Source organism: Rissa tridactyla, chromosome 1 (assembly GCF_028500815.1).
Source record: "Rissa tridactyla isolate bRisTri1 chromosome 1, bRisTri1.patW.cur.20221130, whole genome shotgun sequence".
In the NCBI taxonomy this organism is placed as follows: Eukaryota; Metazoa; Chordata; class Aves; order Charadriiformes; family Laridae; genus Rissa; species Rissa tridactyla.
Window position 1 is genome coordinate 1725376 of NC_071466.1, and position 20909 is coordinate 1746284.

The 20909-nt window shown below is 48.0% G+C and overlaps 1 protein-coding gene across 1 annotated transcript in view; it reads left to right on the forward strand.

Moving 5' to 3' along the window:
• ME3 (malic enzyme 3) overlaps positions 1-20909 on the forward strand; it is a 129720-nt gene that overhangs the window by 57308 nt on the left and 51503 nt on the right. Inside the window, exons 2-3 of the mRNA XM_054211681.1 lie at positions 10833-10966; positions 12488-12637. Coding sequence (XP_054067656.1) covers positions 10833-10966; positions 12488-12637 — 284 coding nt within the window. The remainder of the gene's footprint in view (positions 1-10832; positions 10967-12487; positions 12638-20909) is intronic.

Genomic DNA, 20909 nt, shown 5'->3' on the forward strand with positions numbered 1-20909 from the left:
GCAATGTGCCCTCGTGGCCAAGAAGGCCAATGGCATCCTGGGGTACATCAAGAAGAGTGTGGCCAGCAGGTGGAGGGAGGTCATCCTCCCCCTCTGCTCTGCCTTGGTGAGGCCACACCTGGAGTGCTGGGTCCAGTTCTGGGCTCCCCAGTTCCAGAGGGACAGGGAACTGCTGGAGAGGGGACAGCAAAGGGCTACTGAGATGCTGAGGGGACTGGAACACCTCTCTCATGAGGAAAAGCTGAGGGATTTGGGTCTCTTCAGTCTGGAAAAAAGATGACTGAGGGGGGATCTTATCAACACTTCTAAATACTGAAAGGGTGGGTGTCAGGAGGATGGGGCCAGGCTCTTTTCAGTGGTGCCCAGGGACAGGACAAGAGGTAACAGGCACAAACTTGAGCATAGGAAGTTCCACCTCAACGTGAGGAGGAACTTCTTTGCTGTGAGGGTGGCAGAGCCCTGGCACAGGCTGCCCAGAGAGGTGGTGGAGTCTCCGTCTCTGGAGACATTCCAAACCCGCCTGGAGGCGTTCCTGTGCCACCTGCTCTGGGTGACCCTGCTCTGGCAGGGGGTTGGACTGGCTGATCTCCAGAGGGCCCTTCCGACCCTATGGTTCTATGGTTCTGTGAAGTCCATCAGCCACCTCGCAGGGTGGATGGCGTGCAGAAGCAGTGCGGGAAGAACAGAAGCGGTGCGAATTACTCAAACGGGAAATGGGGACTCACGCAGAATTCCTGTGGGATGCTCTGTGTTTACCTGCATGCTTAGTTGTCTTCAAGTGGTAGTTCTATTGGAGGAGAGCTTAGTGGTGTTTTTTCTAGTGCATTTGTTTTACTGAGATGACAGATTTCTTATTTAGAGCCTTCTTTATTTCTCATATTTCTACTTTTTAAAGGAAAAGATTGCCTTTCTGTAGAATCTTTTATCTGGGGGGGTACATGAGTGTGTTGTAAGCATCTCAAATGGCCCGTAGTGCTCTGAAGCATATGCTACATCTCATTAAACAGCTATCAAAATTGTGGTTGAGAAGCCAAGCCTGCTTGTCCCGGATTAGATGGGAATGGGCAGAGAGCATCTGGTGCTGCTCAAGAAACTGCTGCTGATGGTTCCTTTCTGCAGAGCTTTGATGGAAGAGGCATACAAGGATGTACGAATGGCACAGCGGAGAAAGCATCTCTGGTAAAGTCAGTAGCAAATCTAGTCTTGGTTCATTGAGATTAAGCTTCCATCCAAGTGATCGTCTTGTGAAACAGCTAGTTCTATGGTTTAGGTAGTGCTTTTCAGTGGTCTTCAACCAAATACACCCATCAGCAATCATCCGTGGGGTGTAATCCAGCTCCAACCTACATTTGGGGCAACCTCGTTTGCTGGAGTGTCGATAACAAATGAGATACAAATTGCGGAGAGACTCCCACCCTCCAAACCCCCAGCGTGATGCAGTTTGCGTGCGAGCAGTAAGTGCACAAGCCTCATTTTATGTAATTTGCTGGAACCTCAAAAGGAAATTAGTGCTCTCTATAGCACTGAACCCAAATTATATGCAACCACAATTCACATGACCGGCTGCCTGTACAATGGGAGAGGTTTCCAGACACTGTAAAGCTGGCTTTTAAAACCGTATTCTCTTAATGTTTTGGATCACATTTAAACCTTAAAATTGCCTTGATCTTTCTTCTCAGACATACTTCCTTGTTCAAATTGAGGATGAGGGCTGGTTTTCATAGACTTAGGAATGCAAGCGTTGTAATTTGTGCTGAATTCTTCCTGTCTAGGAAAAACATCGTATTTGGGAGAAATGTATGTCTGCAGCATCATGGAAACTGCCATAATCTGACAGAAATACTGTGTTTTTTGCTTGGCAAGCCTCCCGCAGAAACCAATTTTACTCTGCTCCCTCTCCCCATGAGGTGAAATAATAGCATCCCCCACGCGTGGGCTACGAGCTTCTCGTTTCTACCCTGGACTAGCTCATTTCACTCTCTAGCTAGCATAAAAAGATGTGCCAGTGGTAGGTGTGAAACAGATGTGGAATCACACAGGGAGCCTGGGAATCATGTAGAGGAGACACCAGGGTGTCTTCATTTTCTTGGGAGTCAGGAGGGCCTGGGATCTGCGTGCCAAGATCATAGAATCACAGAATCACAGAACGGTTTGGGTTGGAAGGGACCTTAATGCCCATCTAGTGCCACCCCCTGCCCTGGGCAGGGACACCTCCCACCAGCCCAGGCTGCTCCCAGCCCCGTCCAGCCTGGCCTTGGGGTATTTTTGATAGGGGGCTGAGAATTTGGGGTTTGACTCAGGAATCTGCCCGTGCGCTTGGCTGTAGCACAAGACCTGATGTCCTCATTGCTGCTTGCTCCATCCGACCTCCCTTCTCTACCGAGTATTTTTTTATACGTGAAGAGGCAACCAGCAAGTACTTCTTGTTTCAGGCTCATCCGGGCATGAACAGCCTTTCGTTCTGTTGCTTGCGTGTATGGATGCACCACGCGTCCCACCCCATTTAGGACTCTGTGCTGCTCTATTGATTCTAATAATTTCTCAGGATTTCTCTGTTTTTTGCCCCGTGACACCAAGCTTTTCTGTAGCATGGCAGTCCTGTTCTCCGTGCAGTGATCTTCCTCTTCTCCTTTACTGAAAGACACTGAAGCTTGTATTTAGACGCTTCACGCATGTTAAGACATTTGTGAATCTAGTCAAAATCAAGAGAAATGTCAGCCTGATCTATTTCTCACCAAAGCCAAAGAAATATTCCCATTAACTTGGCTAGAATTCCATAAGAATCTTAATATCGCTTTTGTGGGAAGAAGCAAGGCATTGCATTTGTCCCAAAACTTGAGTTTCTTAAAAAAACAGCTGTATGTTATCACCTCTTACTTGGCATTAATTGTCTATCTCCACCTTTCCTATCAACAGAACAATTGTGCTGTTTTTAACTATCTGCAAAGTTCCCAGGTCCTTCGCAAAGCCAGCCTGCCAAACCAGCTGTTCTTTGGGGAAGTTTGTCTCGCTCAGCTTTAAAAATCTGTTTTTCTCAACGCACCAGCATCTTGTTTGAAGTCAAAACCCGTATAATTTCTAGCATATGGATTATTATTTTTCTGTGGAGGAGAGATTGCTGCCCTGGAGGCTGGCAAACTGTGGGAAATCCTAACGAGTTCCCTGCTAAATTCGGCACAGAGCTGTACCCCTGCAGCCTGAAATCACAGTGCGGGGCTTGAGATTTGCACTGAAGCTCTTCCTGTGGATTATTGAAGAGAACCCTGAAGGGATTTGGCTCATGAGTTTTGTTTATTGAAGTAAACCTCCTGTAACCTGTAGGAACAGCATGGCTTTGCTTCTTCTTGCCCGTGACCCTGCCACGTGTTGCCCGTCCCGTACCCGTCAGGGATGCCCTCGTCAGGAGAGCACTTACTCCTGTGAGATAAACCGTGCAGGATCAGGTCCCTGATGGGGAAGTGTGCTGGCACGGGGACTTTGTCGTGTTCCAGTTCTGCTCACTCGTACATTGGTGTGAATCAAAAGTTGCTGTTGTGAGACAAGGTAGAAATGGGAAGAATAATGGAAATATGTCCCTCTAATCCAGTGAAAGGAAGTTACTTGCACAAAGCAAAACAGTTACTGGTAGAGCCTCATTAGTACTAGGGACAACTTATGTTGTAATTGAATTAGTGGACCTCATTAAAGATGGTTCCCCAGGAACTGAAACGAGCATGAAGTTGAGTTGCTTAATTATCTTTGTCTTGGAGGTTTTTTTAGCGTTCCCAGGCTCTGTGGGAGAGGAAGGAACAACGATATGAAAGGGGCAGAAATCCACAATTATATCACTTTGTAACAAAGGGGATGGCCAAGAGTGTGGGATTTTTTCAGCTGGTGACTTTGAACCCAGAAAGAGACCTGGACACTGTGAGGAGAGTTTGGAAATCATGGTCAGCACAAGGCTTGCCCAGTAACAACTGCCGAGACAGCACAGAGGGGGATCTTCTCTCCAGGTTTCAGAGAAGACGCGCTGAACGGTGTCTTCCCCATGCCCCAGAGCATCATGGCTTTGTTTTTTTTCCAAGCACACACACATACAAATTAAAGGTAAGAAGAAGCTGCAAGACATTTAAAATGAGAAATTAAAGGATTACCCCTACCATGTGCCTTCTTCCCTCTTTTTATGCAAATAGTATTTTCCATACAGCTTTTCCAGGGTGGGATGTGGTGCAGGACAGGCTCCATGGCAGTCCATCCCCACCAGCAAGAGGAGCTTGAGTAGCTGAGAAGGAGCGCTGAAGAGGGTTGTCAAGTCAGACGGAGCTGAGGAGGCCACAGCAGGATCTGACCTTTGTAGAGAAATCGTTCACAGTGTAGAAAATTAATGTTTTCTGCCATTGCTCTCTGCTCCCCAGCCCCTGCATGCCGTCTCAGGGGGGATTAGTTTAGCTTCTGGTGCTGACCTCTTATGGGAGGAACTTGGCTTGCAGATAATCAAGGTACATCCCGGCTGTAAAACTGGACAGGTGCAAGTATCTATGGAAAACACATTACAGGAAAAATCTGTATGGAATAAGCTTATGAAGTTGCCTGACTATTAGGACTTCCCTAGACTGTTAGGACTTGCCTGGCTATTAGGACTTCCCAAGCGGATCAGCCGTGCCTGCTCTTGCTGCCGGCAGTGGTATCCCTGCGTGTCTGTATTTCCCCCCTTCTCTGCTCTTATCAGACTGCGAAGTTCCCTGTTCCCGGGACTCTTTCTGAAGGGTTGGGAGATGTTCACTCACCCTTGTTTGCTCGGCTCAGGGACTGCCAGGCCAGCTTGCAGTTGCGTGGGTTGGGGACTGTGGTCCCAGAGGCTGCCTGAGACCCACAGCTTGAGTCCCGGCGTCGCGGAGGTCAATGGCCTGGGACTCTACAAACTACATAAAGCCCTTGGTGTGGCCATCTGGGCCACCCCACAGCCCTCCCTGGCTACTAATTGCACTCTAGAGATACGGAAAAATGCAGTAAGCCAAGACTTTGCTCCAAAAAGATGCTGAGCATCTGGAGGTGGTCTGAGCCGCAGCGGACTCTGCATGTTCTGCACTAGGTAACCAGCTCTGGATTAAGCCCCCATTGCCTTAACAACAGCTTCCTGGTACCCTGGGAACTACCGCTCTGTGCCTTTGTTCCCACCTATGCAAGTATGATCTGTAAGAAGTACATTATAAGGGTAAGCCATGCTAGCATCCCCCCTGCTTGTATTCGTCCCCGAGGGAAACGCCCCCTTCTCACCGCACTGCTAAAAGTAATCGTTATCTGTGAATTGGCTTCGCCCCTCAGTTTCGGAAATAAGTGCTTTTATGGGCTTGAGCTGCAAAGAGGGAGCTGCCACACAACAGACCTGGTGCTGTCAGCGATAAGAAAACAGCAGCATTTGAGGTTCTTTGCAGCAAGCCTTTTTCAGAACAAAACCCCCTCGCTTAGCCCCGACGTAGCGTGAAGCCTTGTGGGCAGCTGATATTTTTGCCTTTGTTTTTGGGTGGTGACATAGCATCTGCCCTCTCCGTGCCAGCTCATTTCCCACACATTTAGAAATGAATCGGAGCACCTGGCTTCAGCCCTGCAGGGCTGTGGCTCACCGTCTAATCATTAGACCTTTCACGACCAGAAAAAGCGTGGCACAATATGGCTTTCAGGCAGCCTTAATAAAAAAAACCCCGACCCTAAAAGCTTTAATCTTAAACATAGCAATACCTCAGTGAATTCCAGCTTTTGATCTGGGGCAGAATGTGTTTCCAAACTCATTTCACGCTGTGCTGTTTCAGTGAATGTAACCGCTTCACCCAGGGGTCCTACTCCGAGACCTTCCGAGAAACTTCAGAAAGCAGAAAGTTAGGGCAGGCAATTTCTGCTCCGCTCCCAACCCTGCCGCAGAGCCGCTCGCTGATGGACCACCTCCGTCCTTAAAAGTGGTTTGGAGATTTAACTGGTTGTGAGGGCGGCGGCTTCTTCATCACGCGTGGTTGCAATTGCTCCAGTATGAAGATGCTTAGACTGGTTTAACTCATTCAGGTGCGGTACATGCAGTGAGCTGGAGATGCCGTATGTCAGCCTGACCATGCTTCCCTTGGACTGGTAACAGCACAGCTCTGGCTGTGTTTAAACAGCTTAATCTGCTCTTGCAATCCAAAAACATGCATTCATGCGCGCAGATCTCCAAATTGCTTAAAATTCAAGTTCAGAGTCTTGCATTTGCCGTGTCTTGAAACGGTGAGTTGGCACTGGGGGCTGGGCTCCTGGCGCTCAGCAGACCTAAAAACTACCCAGAAATTAAGCGCCGAGCAGAATCGTGTGCAAGAACGTCCCTCCCAGCCCAAGTTAACACACACAAACCGCTCTACAACCCCACGCTCCCTTTTGACCCTCTTCAGTCTTATCTTATTAATGCTTACATTAACTCCCAGTACCACCTCAGGAGGTTTCCCCGCGCACTGCTGAGCGCTTTGCAGCCTGGTGAGTTCCTCCTGAAAAGGAAAAACAACCCAGCAGATCTGAAGGGCCAGTGTCCGAATAGAAGTGCTGCACCTTGGTGGCAGCTGTGGTCCCGTCAGAGCTCTCACGCCGCCCCTGGGTGAAGGGAAGCTGGATGCTCCTGGCCGCGCAGGGCTGTTGGAGATGGCAGCCGGGTAGAGCCCAACCCACTGGGAAAAGAAAGGGGGATACTAGTGGGGGTGCAGAGTGCTGTTTCTGTAAGGCGTCATGGTGTTATTTTGAAGAGAAATGAGCTGAAATATAGAATTTTTTCTTGTATTTTGTGTGTGATCATTTAATGAAATATTGAAGCTTTTCCTGATCTTAGTGGGTGGAAAATAACTGAAAGGGGTTTTTTTCCTATGGAAAAAATACTGCAAGAAGACTTTTAGTGGTTGGGGGTGGCGGTGCCTAGGATACTGCATTTCGGCCTTTTCTATCTCTTTTAGAAGAGGAACTGGAACTGGTTTACTTTTTTTTGCTGAGCTTTATTTCTCTTGCAGGGGATGAGCGGGGTCAGGTCTGTGGCCAGCCTGTGATGTGACTCTAGACAAGAAAGGGGAGTATTTACTGCCAGATATTTCTGCCTCCCGTTATCTGTCCTCCATGTTCAAAGGTCGCAGGAAGTAAAGGCTTTGAAATTGTTGCGCTTTATTTTTTTGCCATACATCGCAGACAAGCTTTGACATTCGCAGCAGCTGTATTTTCCCTGCCATGATACAATATTGTCGGTGTAAAGCCAAATACTGACGCAGAGCTGATCCCAGTGTTGGTCTCAGTCTAGTGTTTCGGGAGTCTCCAGTCGGGAGAATACAGACGGTTGCAAGTTTTCTGACGTAGATTTGTTGCGTTTTTTAAATTAAAAAATGATGACTCATGGGAACTCAAACTTTATCTTGTGGGAATGTACCAGTTCTGCTATGATGCTCATTTAGGGGAAGGCTTCTCAGGTCCGGGGGGGAAATTTGGGTGAGAAATGTCAGGCGCTTCAGCAGAACCAGCCACGTCCCGGGTACAACATCCATCAACGACCGCAGAGACCTCGATGCCATTCCTGGGTTTGACAGCCCGTTCTTGCCTCCTGGGCAACTCCTTGACTCCTCATCTGCTGCCTGGAAGGGGAGCGACTTCTCTCTGCCATGTTCTTGCGTCAAAGATTTGGAAAATACTTGGCTCTATCCTGATGCAGAGCAGAAAAAAATATGAAAATGCTTGTGGGATAAAGATTGTTTTCTTCTCAGACGTCTTGGAGACTGAATATCTTTTCTGAAATGTACAAAGACTATTTTTTTAATTGGCAGTAGTGCACAACTCAGTAATAAAGGAGTCGCACTGTGTACGAGGCATGGATCTGGCAAACAGGAGAAGCGGTTTCAGTCCTTTCCTCTGTCCTTTTACAGGCTATGTGACATTGCTGAAAGTTTGACAAACATTTTCATCACCATCCGTGCGACTTACAGCTCTTCCAGTGGTCCGTTCCCACTGCCGTATGTCCCCAGCGGCTGCGCCCAGGTTTGCCAGTGTCTGCAGAGCCATCTATGGCGTATCACCAGCCAGGGGAGCTGCTCTCAGCTCAAATGACCTGGTTATTTTTAATCCGGGTACTTCCTCTCCCTCATTAACCATGTGACTGCACTCATGCTTGTGCTGGCACAGCCGTTGGGATGGCACAGGGACAGGAACAAGCAACAGGAGGTGAAGGAAAGCTGCCAAAACCAAGTTCATCGAGATGTGTCCTCGGTTTTTCTTGTGCAACATTAATAACAGTTATTTGTCTTGGAGAAACACTAAATCCATGGAAGAAAATAGCAGTTTAAAAGCTATGTAGTCATAAAGCTGCTCATTAAGATTTTGTCAAGCATTTGTCTGTGTGCTTGAGTAGGTGTAGTCCAATAATTACCAGTTTTGAATATTTTACTGCCAACTGTTCATCAAAATATGAATCAGTTGGTTAGTTATGGGTGAAGTTTTCATTAGGATTTAAGCTCCTTAGACGCTACTGAAAATGTTTCCCTCTATCCTGCTGTCTAATCTGCTATCAGCATAGCAGAAATCCCATTAATTAAGGACTAAGACCTTTTATAATCTTCTTCCCAGACTGCAGAATGCATTTACCATTGCTGGTCACCGGGCTGAGTCCAGCACAGGGAGCTGCTGGTCGCCTGGAGCATCAGCCCCTGTGTGCACAGGAGCAGGACACGCACAGGCTTCTGCTAGGAAGGATGAAATTGTCCCCTAAGAGCAGGGTTATCCCATACGATCTAGTAATTGAGCTTCAGCCGTGGGCCAGTGTCAACTGCTTAATAAGACCTATGGCACTCTGTGTGCTCCTTGAATGAAAAAAAAAAAGGTTTAGCACTGGGAAAGCATCCTACATGTCATGTCTGTCTTCTGTGCTGCTGGTACGCCGTTAATACACATCGTGTCTGGTGGAAGACTAGAAAGTAACTGAAGTTGATGAGTTGGGTTTACTATTCAGTATCCGAATCTAAATTATCTGCAGGTTAGCAAATGTGACGTCCATCTACAAGAAGGGCCATAACGACGATCTGGGGATTGCAGGCCTGTCAGTCTCACCTCAGTGCCAGGGAATCACGGAATCACGGAATCTTCAGAGTTGGAAGGGACCTCTAGAGATCATCTAGTCCAACTCCCCTGCTAGAGCAGGGTTGCCTAAAGCACATGGAAGGTTATGGAGATGTGCCTAAAGCACATGGAAGGTTATGGAGCAGATCATCCTGAGTGCCATCACATGGCACATCCAGGACAACCAGGAGATCAGGCCCAGTCAACATGGGTTTATGAAAGGCAGGTCCTGCTTGACCAACCCGATCTCCTTCTATGACAAGGTGACCCACTTAGTGGATGAGGGGAAGGCTGTGGGTGTTGTCTACCTAGACTTGAGTAAAGCCTAACTGGCTACTCATGGCTTGGATGGGCGTACACTTCGCTGGGTAAAAAAACGGCTGGAAGGCTGGGCCCACAGAGCGGTGGTGAATGGAGTTAAATCCAGTTGGTGGCTGGTCACAAGTGGTGTTCCCCAGGGCTCAGTACTGGGGCCAGTTGTGTTTAATATCTTTATCAATGATCTGGATGAGGGGATGGAGTGTACTTCAGTAAATTCACAGATGACAGCAAGTTGGACAGGAGAGTCGATCTGCTTGAGAGTAGGAAGGCTTTGCAGAAGGATCTGGACAGGCTGGATCAATGGGCCAAGGCCAACTGTATGAGGTTTAATAAGGCCAAGTGCCGGGTCCTGCACTTGGGTCACACCAACCCCATGGATGCTACAGGCTTGGGGCAGAGTGGCTGGAGAGCTGCCTGGTGGAAAAGGACCTGGGGGTGCTGGTCAACAGCCGGCTGAATATGAGCCAGCAGTGTGCCCAGGTGGCCGAGAAGGCCAAGAGCAGCCTGGCCTGTGTCAGCAACAGTGTGGCCAGCAGGACTGGGGCAGTGACCGTCCCCCTGCCCTGGGCACTGGCGAGGCCCCACCTCGAGGGCTGTGTCCAGGTTTGGGCCCCTCACACCAAGAAAGACATTGAGGTGCTGGAGCGTGTCCAGAGAAGGGCAACGGAGCTGGTGAGGCGTCTGGAGCACAAGTCTGGTGAGGAGCGGCTGAGGGAGCTGGGGGTGTTCAGCCTGGAGAAGAGGAGGCTGAGGGGAGACCTTCTCGCTCTCTGCAGCTCCCTGAAAGGAGGGGGTAGCCGGGGGGGTCGGTCTCTTCTCCCAAGGAACAGGCAATAGGACAAGAGGAAACAGCCTCAAGTTGCACCAGGGGAGGTTTAGGATGGATATTAGGAAAAATTTCTTCATGAAAGGGGTCATCAAGCATTGGACCAGGCTGCCCAGGGCAGTGGTGGAATCACCATCCCTGGAGGTGTGGCAACTTGGCAGTGTTAGGTTGATGGTTGGACTTGATGATCTTAAAGGTCTTTTCCGTCCTAAATGATTCTATGATTTTATGATTCTAAACCTGTTATGTGATTTGTAAAGGACTGTGAGAGCTGGGCTTTCAGGAGGGCCATTGAAGCTTGTAGGCGTGAGCTAACACAGTAATATAAGAAAAGCATGAAGTGAAAGAAACCCTAAGAATGTGTACACTATAAAGTCGTATACACTTTAGACACCAACCAAATTCAAATGGCAAAAGGGTGTGAATCATCAAAGCCCTGCTGGTGCTGGGACTGCTAATGCAGAAGCTGCAGGGTCTGGGTGGTCTGAGCCCCACGGTCCCCGCGGGAGAGGACTGCCTCCAGGGCCTCGGGGGCCGCATGCTGTTGCTTGCTTTCCTCTTGGTTATCCTGCCGTTTGAACGTGCCTTCCTCTTTTTTTCCCAGGGAATGGCTTTTACGCTTGAAGAGAGGCTGCAGCTGGGAATTCATGGCCTCCTTCCTCCTTGCTTCTTGAGCCAAGATGTTCAAGTCCTCCGCGTGATGAAAAACTTCGAGAACAAGTCTAACGATCTAGACAAGTATGTCAAAACCATCTTATTTCCTCCCCTCTCCCCCTTTAATTTTCAGTTCTTTAAAGCCCCCAGAAAGACTTGAGAATCCTGCTTCAAAGCACACAGGTTTCCCTCAGTCACTTTTTCCAGCTGTCCATTCTCTCCGGCACCAGGAGTGTTTATTCTGGCCTGTCTGCCTTCACCTCAGTTACGTGCCATCCCAGTTCCAAGACAGCGCCGGTACTGCCCCTTTCTCCACCGCGTTGTGGAGAGCTCTGGTACGAGCCTGGCGATTCGCTGCACTTTGGGCACAAGCGCAGACGGAAGGGCAGAGCGCTGGGGTGAGCACACGGACTACTCGTGCCTGTCTGTGTGCCCAGCAATACGTTCTCTAAAGTGCTGGCTGGAAGAACAGGAAGAACCTGCCTGCCGATAGGAAAAAAGTAAAAATACCAGAAGCGATGATGAGTGTTGACTAATCTTTCTGCTCCTGAGCTTCCCTTGCATCCAGTATTGTTCATCAGGGTTACTGATGCGAGGTGGTGTTTGGCTCCCGATGTGTCGCGTGGTAGGGTTTGCATCTCCATCTGTCTCGGCTGCCGTTGATCTGGGGGCTGTGGCAGCAGGACTCATCCCCTGTGGAGAGATTGCATTGGTTTTTCTCTGTCACAAAGGCCCGGGCTGATCTCGCGAATTACGTATTGTTGGCGGTGCGTGATGCCTTTCCGAAGCCGCGCTGCGAGATTGGGTGCAGAACACGGAAGGGAGTCTGTCCTTATGGTCATACAAGTTTCTCAGACAGAACGTCGTTTGCAGTCTCTCTTCGCTTTTTGAGCTTTTCAATTTTCTGGCTTCAAGCTGACAACTTCAGTCTTAGCCAATGAAGCGTTTTCAAGAAAGAAAAATCTTTGGAGAAATGTAACACATGCGAGGTCACTAAGTGCTCACATAAACCTGGTGCTGCACGTGTAAGTCTGGGCAACACTAATAATACAAAGTCGATTTAACATTTCCATTTTCTGAACTAATGCGTTTGTCTTTTTTTTTTTCAAAGATGTAATTTAACTGTCCTTCAGGTTTTAGTGATCAAGCACTTGAGAATGCAGGAGAATGGAGAGAGAGGTTTTGTAGAAATACTTTAGGAAAGACAGTGCTTTGAAATGTGCATATTAACATTTGCATATATGCATATTTCATCTTCTAGATTGCGTAATAAATTCTGATAGTAAAGATGATGTCCCGCTCTGTCCCAGGTAGCCCCGAATTGTGCTTTTGACCTTTTCCATTACAGTTGTTTCCAATGCAGCTTGTGAAGCCCTGAGGGTACGCGTGGGTCTGACTCCCAGCTCTACCGAGTCTCTGGGAGCTCTCGGTGAGGGCGGTGGAGCCCGTCAGGTCCTCTGGGAAGTTTTGCTCCAAGGATCTGCTCATGGTGTAGAACTGAGGAGTATCGGAGCTTGGGAGAATGGAGCGAGCCAGCTACTGCTTTTTGTGAGTCTGCCAACATCCATAAATACTGATATACATCTCTTCCATTTTACTTCTAAGGTACATTGTTCTTATGACATTGCAAGACAGGAATGAGAAGCTTTTTTATCGAGTGCTGACCTCCGACATCGAGAGATTCATGCCCATCGTCTACACCCCAACAGTTGGCCTGGCTTGCCAGCAGTACGGCTTGGCTTTCAGGAGACCACGGTGAGTGAAGAGACTGCTCTTGCCCCTTTCTTAATTCCGTGTGAATGTTTCTTTTGTCCCCACAGTCCATCTTTCTGTGGGTGGCCCAAAACGCCTAAAACCCAATCCCTCATCAAGAGATGGACCAGCAAGCAGCTTCGTGTGTGTACATTTGATGGTGAGCTGGGGAGTGGAGAATAGCGCTGCCTTCTTCCTATAAACAGCGAACAGAGTGGTTTTGTTCTCTAACAGTGCTGTACAGTCTGTGCGACTTCGCTCCAAACGCCTCCCTGAACCTCGGGCTGCCGCCCTCCCCATCCGCTCTCTCAGGAGCACCGGGTGCCTTCAGCAGTGCTGGCGTTGGAGTAATTGCTGGATTTGGGATGCATTGTGCTGATTTTGAACTTTAGTATGCGCTTCCACAGACCGCCCTGCACGAATCTTTTTCACAGGAGGCGATGCCCTGCATCAGTGCCTTCCTCGCTGCTCAGAGCGGTTACTGTGCACATTCATGCAACATTAAACACTGTGTACCGTGTTGGAAGGCCCCGTTCTGCGTAATTCTTTTTAATGATTAATGTTTAGATAAAGCCCTCATTAGCATTCTGAAATACATTTTAGTCCTAGCCTGAAAGTTCAGTGGTAAAGTTCAGTTTTCTTTGCAAGCTTTTTATTTTTTGTGTCCTTGACATGTACCAGTAGGCAGATAAAAACTTTAGCTTTTGCTATAAAAATATGTGAAGTAAAGGAATGGAATAACACTGGTTTAAAAGCGTTTCACGAGCATGAGGTATAACTGCAGCTTCAGCTGAGAGTAGTATGACAGATGGGGAAACTGAGGCAAGTTCTACGAAGTGACTCAAGGCCACAGTGGGGACCCTGAGGCAGACCTCGAAGCCGTAAGGGCTGTGTAGACAGATGGTGAATAACATCATGGCTAAGATTACCTCGGCAAACACGCTCGCATCCTGTTTGTCATCAAAATTTCTGGTAAAGCCACCGATTCCTTCACACGAGCGGCTCCTCAGGACTGCTTTTTGGCTTGTGCCGATCCCAGGTAACTGCGTTCTGTTCCCTGGTACCCAGCCGCTGGATCTGCTGGGCTGTGGTGACGTCATTCATCTGGTCGGGCTTTGATCGTATCCCCTCCTGCTCCTCAGTGCGAATGAGGAACCCAGAGGAGGAATTGTCCTCTGGGCGCGGGGAGGACACCTGCTTCTTCTGGGCAGGCGTGAGAGGTATCAGAGATGAGAGAGCCCAGACTCCGTCTCCGGGTGTTGAGCTGGGAGCGCTGTCAGGCCGGGAAGAGCAAATGTTGCCGGTTCTCAGCTAATCGGGATTCACAGCCGCAATTCCTGCTGTACAGCCACCGTGTCTCTGCCTTCAGTCTGCCTTTACCTTGCAAGAAGTTAAGACAGTATTTGGGAGTTTTGCTTCTTTTCTTTTCCATTCCTGATGTTATCCTCAGGAAAGCAGGGATTTCTTGCCACATACGGGACTCTTTCTGCAGTTGTTGGTGTTGGAGAATTCCCCTTCCCGTAACTCTCTTCTTTCTCATGTTTTAAACCCACAGTATTTTACTGATACGGTAAGAACATCTGTTCTCGTGGTCTGGCAGTTTTGCTGCTGAACTTGGGTTTGCAGCTGTTCTGGATTCCAGCCGGTGGCTTCCGCGGGAAAGGGCAAACTGTCATGCCCTTAGTACGCTGACTTTCCTATAGCGGGGAGTTTCTTCCCCTGAAGACGTAGAGTGAATTTCAGCCTAGCCTCAGAGTTGGTTTTAATCAAGATTTTTTTTAGCAAAAAGAGTGGTTTTGTTGCAAAAAGAAAAGAGCTATTATATCAGGTAAAGTAATGAGATTGAAATGAGAAGCATTCATATGTGCTTTTTTTGTCAGTCTGACTCTCCTTGTCTTGCAGCATATATTTTCTCTTCTGGAGCACGTTTGTACATCAGGAGCTGGCTGCAAGACACTTAGTTCAGGGCAGGGCACCAACGCTTTCTGCTGAGATCATTGGGACCTGCAGATTTGGGGAGCTCAGGAATTAAGATCTAAGTTTGAATTTCTGGCTCTTCCCATATTTATTATCCTAAGCTGCGTGGAAGTCTGAAAAGCTGATTCTTCTAATTGTATTTGTATTGGAAGGTTTTTAAAACAGAAAGACACCCACGTAAATGCCTGTCACTGTTGTTTTGGGGAGAACACGGCACCTAGAACTGGAGAGGATCTCCAAGCCGTTCAGTTCTGCTCTGCTGTCACAGGCAGCCTTAGCATATAACCCTGTTCGTTAACTGATTATGTGTTATTGTAAATCTGCAATAAAGCTGCCCTACGTAGCCCATTCCAGTACTTAACTCTCATATAGTAGAAAGTGGTTTTCCCCCAGTATATAACCGACATGTTCTTTGCCGATGTCATCCTCTCTACAGTGGCCTTTTCACGTTCAGCCTGGTGGTTTTCTTGCCTGTAGTTCGTGCTGTTCGGTCCAGGTTGTCCCACTCCGGAGTCCCCTGTTTGGCTACGTTTCTTCTGAAGTGCACCAGAGAAGAGTGAGCACCGCTTCACCGCGGGGGACTGGCAGTGCCGAGGAGGCTGGAGCAGTTACATGTCGGCGTTTGCTAACACATCCCAGCGTGCCCTCGCCTTTTTTGGCATTGTCTGAGTGGCCTGGTCACCGTGATGCAATTTGTCATCTTCTCCCAGTGAATCCTTTCTTTGACACCGTTACCCCACCAGATATGTGCCACTCCGTAATTGTGCTTAGCATTTCTCCTCGCTACATGTCCTGCTGTGAACTCTGTCCGGTTGGTTTGGGCTCATCTCTCCAATGAATCAAAGTCTTTCTAAATCTGTCCTCTGGCGTGCCGTGCCTCCCAGCCCAGCTCTTTGGGCAGCGAGGAGCTGGATGAACGTGTGCTGCAGCAATTACCTTTTCATCCAAACTGCCGCATTTAATACTATTGGTCAGGCAAGGGAGATGAGACGTCTCGGTTTTAAAACACTTTGTGGTGCTCCAACAGGGATGGTCACGCACATATAGCACAGTTTATGGTGAGGAGGGAAGTCCACAGAGTATTATGCAGTCTTTCTGTGGCCGCAGCAGTAGCAATTAGTGACTTGTGGACACAATAAACTTCTTCCCTCTGTTGAGATCTTTCTCAGCCCCATTAGTGCTTGGCTTTATATTTGAAGGTTGAGCCTGGAAAGATTAAAGCATGAGTAACTTGCTTACAAAGCAACTCTTGTACAAGAGCATCTGAAAATAGTCCTATGAGATCCAGCGGGGCTTCTCTCATCAGGATGCATCTATCAGTGTTCGCATGGCTGCAGATTTTGTTTGCCAGATACGGGCTGTCATAATTGCAGGGCTCAATGCCTCTTCTACCCTTCCTGGTCACTGCGTACAAATTCTTAAGGGTAGAGCTTTCACCTGCGCTCCCGTGGGACTGGGCTCCAGAGTTCTCCTCCCGGGTCAGGGCTCCAGCATCCCCTCTGCCAGCAGATCTGCTCCGAATGGGGTCAGACATCTGCCGTTCTTTCCTTTCGAAAAGCTACACAACCAGCAGTCTTAAAACACAGGTTTTCTCTGTTTACCAGTAGAAGAGAGTGGGGAAGAAAGGCTTGCAAACATGGAACTCTTGGCACGCTCATCTATGCTGCCCGTAGTGTCCCCCCTTCTCTGGTGGGCCAGGCAGAGCTCCTGTGCCCCAGCAGGTCCCGTCTCTTCCCCAGACTCCTACTGCCTCTCTCTTCAGGAGTCGCTTGAAATTCTCCAAGCAGGCTTTTCTTTTTACTTGGTCTCACACTTTTTCCGATGTGCTGAAAACTCAGGTTTTCAGAACGGCTGGAAGGGAGGTCGATCCGTCAAATTTTTAAAAATGGCATTCTGGAACCATCCCCCTAAGAGCCCTGACGTTTTTGCTGGAAGGTGTCTATGTTGAATAACAGTTTTCCTATCTTGTTTTCCAGACAGTTCCCTGCTGAGTTACCCAAATTTGGTTTTTTGAAGTCATGCAATAAGCATTAAAATCTTCAGGCCAAAGTAAAGTACAGTGTCATTTTATATTTTGTATTTTTAAAATAATAAAAGAAGACATTATTGTGTAATCCGTAAGTGCAGGTCGAAGTACCAAGAAATTTCACCTCCATCACACTTATGATAAGGACCCTGTCAAGATTTCTGACTTCCGTGATCAGACCGCATTAAATAAGCGCGAGAGAAGAGCACTTATGTCCAATGAAGAGCCTTCCTAGCCACGGATCCTGTCTGCAGCGGTGGCCAGTAGCAGGTACCTCAGGAGGAGAATAGGACTGGGGGAGGTACATATTCTCACTTGTTGGGAGCTTCTCAGGTTATGCTCCTCCACAGTTCGTGTCTCAGGGTCTTGTTGTAGTTTTGTTAGAAAAAATCTGCTGCCACGTTTGTCTTCACGTGTTCTGCAGTGCTTGTGACCCAGACGTATTCACATTGTCAAGGACAAAGTATATTGCTGGACGCAGTGTCCCACAGTGACAAGGTGTGGATCGTGTCTCCGTTTGGTTCCTGATGCTCGAGGGTGGCCCAGACTTGAGGGAGATTCCTTGCAGAGCTGTACAGCGTCAGATCCTATGGCTGAAATACGCCGCTTTGCAGTCTGTCTCCTGCCATCCCTCCCTGGTTATTCCCTCCTCCTTTCCACCGCCCTTGTATCCCGCACAGATGTCCATGCATCTGTGCAGTCATCTGGTTTGGGAATACAGGTAGGTAGAGCCAGGTCTTTTTTGGGGGCCAGGCTAGCGGCCATGCGGATAGCCGGTTCACCGCCAGCTGCAGCAGGAGTCGTGCAGGAGCAGGAGCAAGCTGCGGAAGGCATGGGGAGGGCAGGGCGGTTATGTTCCCCAGCGGCGAGGATATAATTTGGCTTCAAGCAGAAGGCAGGGTACCCTGGGTACTAGGGAACACGGGCCTTGGCAGCGTTTGCTTTTCAAAGCCTGGGGGTCCTTCGTCCTCATCGGGAGTTTGGTAGGGGGAAGGAATGAAGTGTGGCAGAGCAGGGCTTGCAACTTGCTGAGGCACTGAAAGAGGGAAAGAGGAATTTTCATTCTTCCATCTCATTAGTAGAAAGAGTCACTGTTATCTTAGGAAACGCTTTCGTCAGCCCTGAAAGCTTTGAGACTGTGATTGAGAGTCCTTTTTGCTCTAGAGTGAAGATACAAAGTCCTCTACAAAGAAAAGTATGTAGTAGTATTGTGATCTTCTTTCCTTTTTTGCTTTTTCTTTTCTTTTTTTTTCAATGTAAAATGTTATTAATGAATATCAGGGGAGTTCTTACGCAGCACAGGACAGAACCTGTGCAATGCTATTTAAAAGGTATTTTTTAAGCTGGAGGATCTTTTTTAATTGTGACGGTAACTTTGGAAAGAGACTTTATACTTTTTCACAAAGACAAAGCAGAGAGGGAACTTATCTCAGGGCATGGAATCAGAGCTGTATTTCTTCTGTGATAGTGCGGAATAGTTTATTACAGTGGCGTATGACCACAGTCTCGCGAGACACTGGGTAATTCATGAGCATACTGGTGTTTGAAAGTATAAAGTTGTCAGTTGCTCTGCAAAAGCTTTTGGTACCCCCTGAGAGCAGGTCTGGAACAGGTCAGAGCGTCACCGTCGGAGGAAAGCTATGGGGACAGAAAAAACTTGCTTAAAGTTCACTCTTCTCTTCTGGAGACATAAATATCCTTGAGGACTGATGGCAGAACAATGCGAAACATGCTGGGATGAAGCCGAACCTGGAGAACGACAGCTAACAGGGTGCAGGTGGTGCGAAAATCAAGGCTGACAGAATAATGATCTGTGTCTCTGATGAAAAATGAGCGAGTGAAACATCAATCTACAGAATTGTCTTGCCAACAGATCTGGCTCTGCTGAGGCTTTTATTTTAGTGGTGTTGCACAGTCTGAGCAGCAAGAGAGAAGGTTACCTGCTGTTTCTAGACTCTTTGAACCCAAACCAAATGGAAATTAGAACAAAGGTCTGAATCCCATAGACTTTTCCCTAACCGCAAATTGCCTGCACTCCCTCTTCTATAAAGCAGTGGAGACCAAAAGTGAGTGAGAAGACTGGGTTTTGGATTATTGTCCTGAAAATTGTACTTTGAAACCCCTTTAGGCAATCTGCATTTTCGCAAAAGCACCGATTGTCGTAACCTCTCCTGTTGTGACCAGCCTGGTTTATCCTTCTTCCAGAAGCAGCCGCAGTCAGTGTAAGAGAAGATGAATGTGTTTCATGATCTGCATTTAGATAACATCACCATGAGCAGACGGGTCTTGCAGCAGACTGAAGGGAGGGGTCTGTGGAAAGTGTCATGGGGACAACGTGTAGCCAGGAAGCCCTGAAGACGCTGGTAGAGGTTATAGGTGGGAGATAGTCATAGACTGGTTTGGGTGGGAAGGGACCTTTAAAGGCCATCTAGTCCAAACCCCCGCAATGACCGGGACGTCTTCAACTAGATCAGGTTGCTCAGAGCCCCGTCCAACCCGACCTGGAATGTTTCCAGGGATGGGGCATCTCCCACCTCTCTGGGCAACCTGGGCCAGTGTCTCACCACCCTCAGAGTAATGAATTTCTTTCTTATATCTAGTCCTGTTATGGGGCTGCGTTATGGAATGAGGAGGAGAAGACCGTGGCTAGAGTAGGTGAGAAGGAAGCAGTTAGCACAGAGGGAGCCCAGGCCTTCTGAGAATGGTTCAGTCTGTCTGGAAACCTCTGCTGAGAGGTTCAAGGGTTCCCACTGCTCACTCCGTGCTGTCTCCGCTTTTTCCAGACAAGTCTTTTCAGCGTGCTGTACCTCCATCCTTCTCCCTTCTCCCTTCACCCTTCAGTTAAGTGGTTCTCAAGCTGGGGTTAACAGCAAAGTCTCGCATTAATTGATGAAGGTCAGGCTTTCCCCTGCTGTCAGAGGAGACTGAGATTTAAGTCTGTTGAAATTCCCTGATTTACCAGGAGAAGCTCAGAGGAAGAGGTGGGGTTGGCCAAAAGAAAAGAGGTTGACCTGGTGAAGGAAATTCAAGAGGATGTGTTCGCATTTAATCTGGCATAAATCTCTGCTGCTGCCACAAGGAGCAACCCCACCTTAAACAAAAGATGCCAAAGCCAGGGAGGAGGGAGGAGAATTATTTAGAATAATGAGTACCAGGATGTAAATGGGAGGGGAAATAACGCTGTCTGTCAGAAACCCTCGGACAGCAATATCCACTGGGCGGTGGGGCAGCCTCCCATGGACTACGCGTCATGACTTGGGGACATCTTTTATGAGGAGTCCTCTTTTTAAACTGTTTAGTTTATGGAATATTTATTTATTTATAATTCATAAATGCTACATTTTTATTATATAATTTACATTGACTTTTAGATGCCACTGCAAGGTAGCTGTGAGATGCAGTCTCATGTTGTGGTATAGCGGCTGGGTCAGAGCTCGCGAGCTGGCGCTCTGATCCTCGAATAAAGGGGCATCCCTTTTTGAAAGAGAAGAGACTAGGAATCAACAGGCAGCATCAAGAGCTGCTTTGCATTTGCCAAAGTCTTCCCCAAGAGGTCTGCACAGAAAGAGGGCTTCTGTGCTCTGATACTGTAATTCTTACCTTCCTTGGGTAGGTTTTGGTGGTTTTTTTCTGGAGAACTCTGTGTGCAGACACACCGTTCAGATATTTTGATGAGGCAAGCCACACGCATCTTCAGTGCATGATTGTGGAAGACCTGCTGTAAAAGCTGCTGGTATTTTCTGTATTTGCCGCCATTTATAGCAAAAGTTAAGATTTTTTTCTTAGGTGGATTCACTAAGACAGACTGTGCGAGATTAGATTTAATTTATCTGAAAGCTGGTGGCTCTGGTATTGTCAAAATAATATTTCTTTCCTTTGTCCTAATTCTGTGCTCATTCCTGGGGCTCCCTGCAGTGCACTAAAAGTGAAGGTGTGGGTCTTGGAAGAATTTGCACAGCGCAGGAAGGAACTATAATCAGGGTAGGGCTTAATTTAACTTCCCAGAGATTTTTGATCCCACCTTAACCTCTGTACTATCAAGTAAAACAGAATGCATTATGTGCTTAGCAGTGAAAACAGATAAGAGCTCCTTGGTCAACATCACCGAGCAACAGGCACTGATTGCCCACCTCAGCACGTTTCTCTCTGCGACCCTGTAATCTTCCAGTTACTGAGATATTGCCAGGATCCAACACACAGGCTGGTTTAGGAATAAGCCTGCGAAAAGGCAGAGAAAAATCAGAGCTGAGTCAGATTTTCCTACGCTTAAAG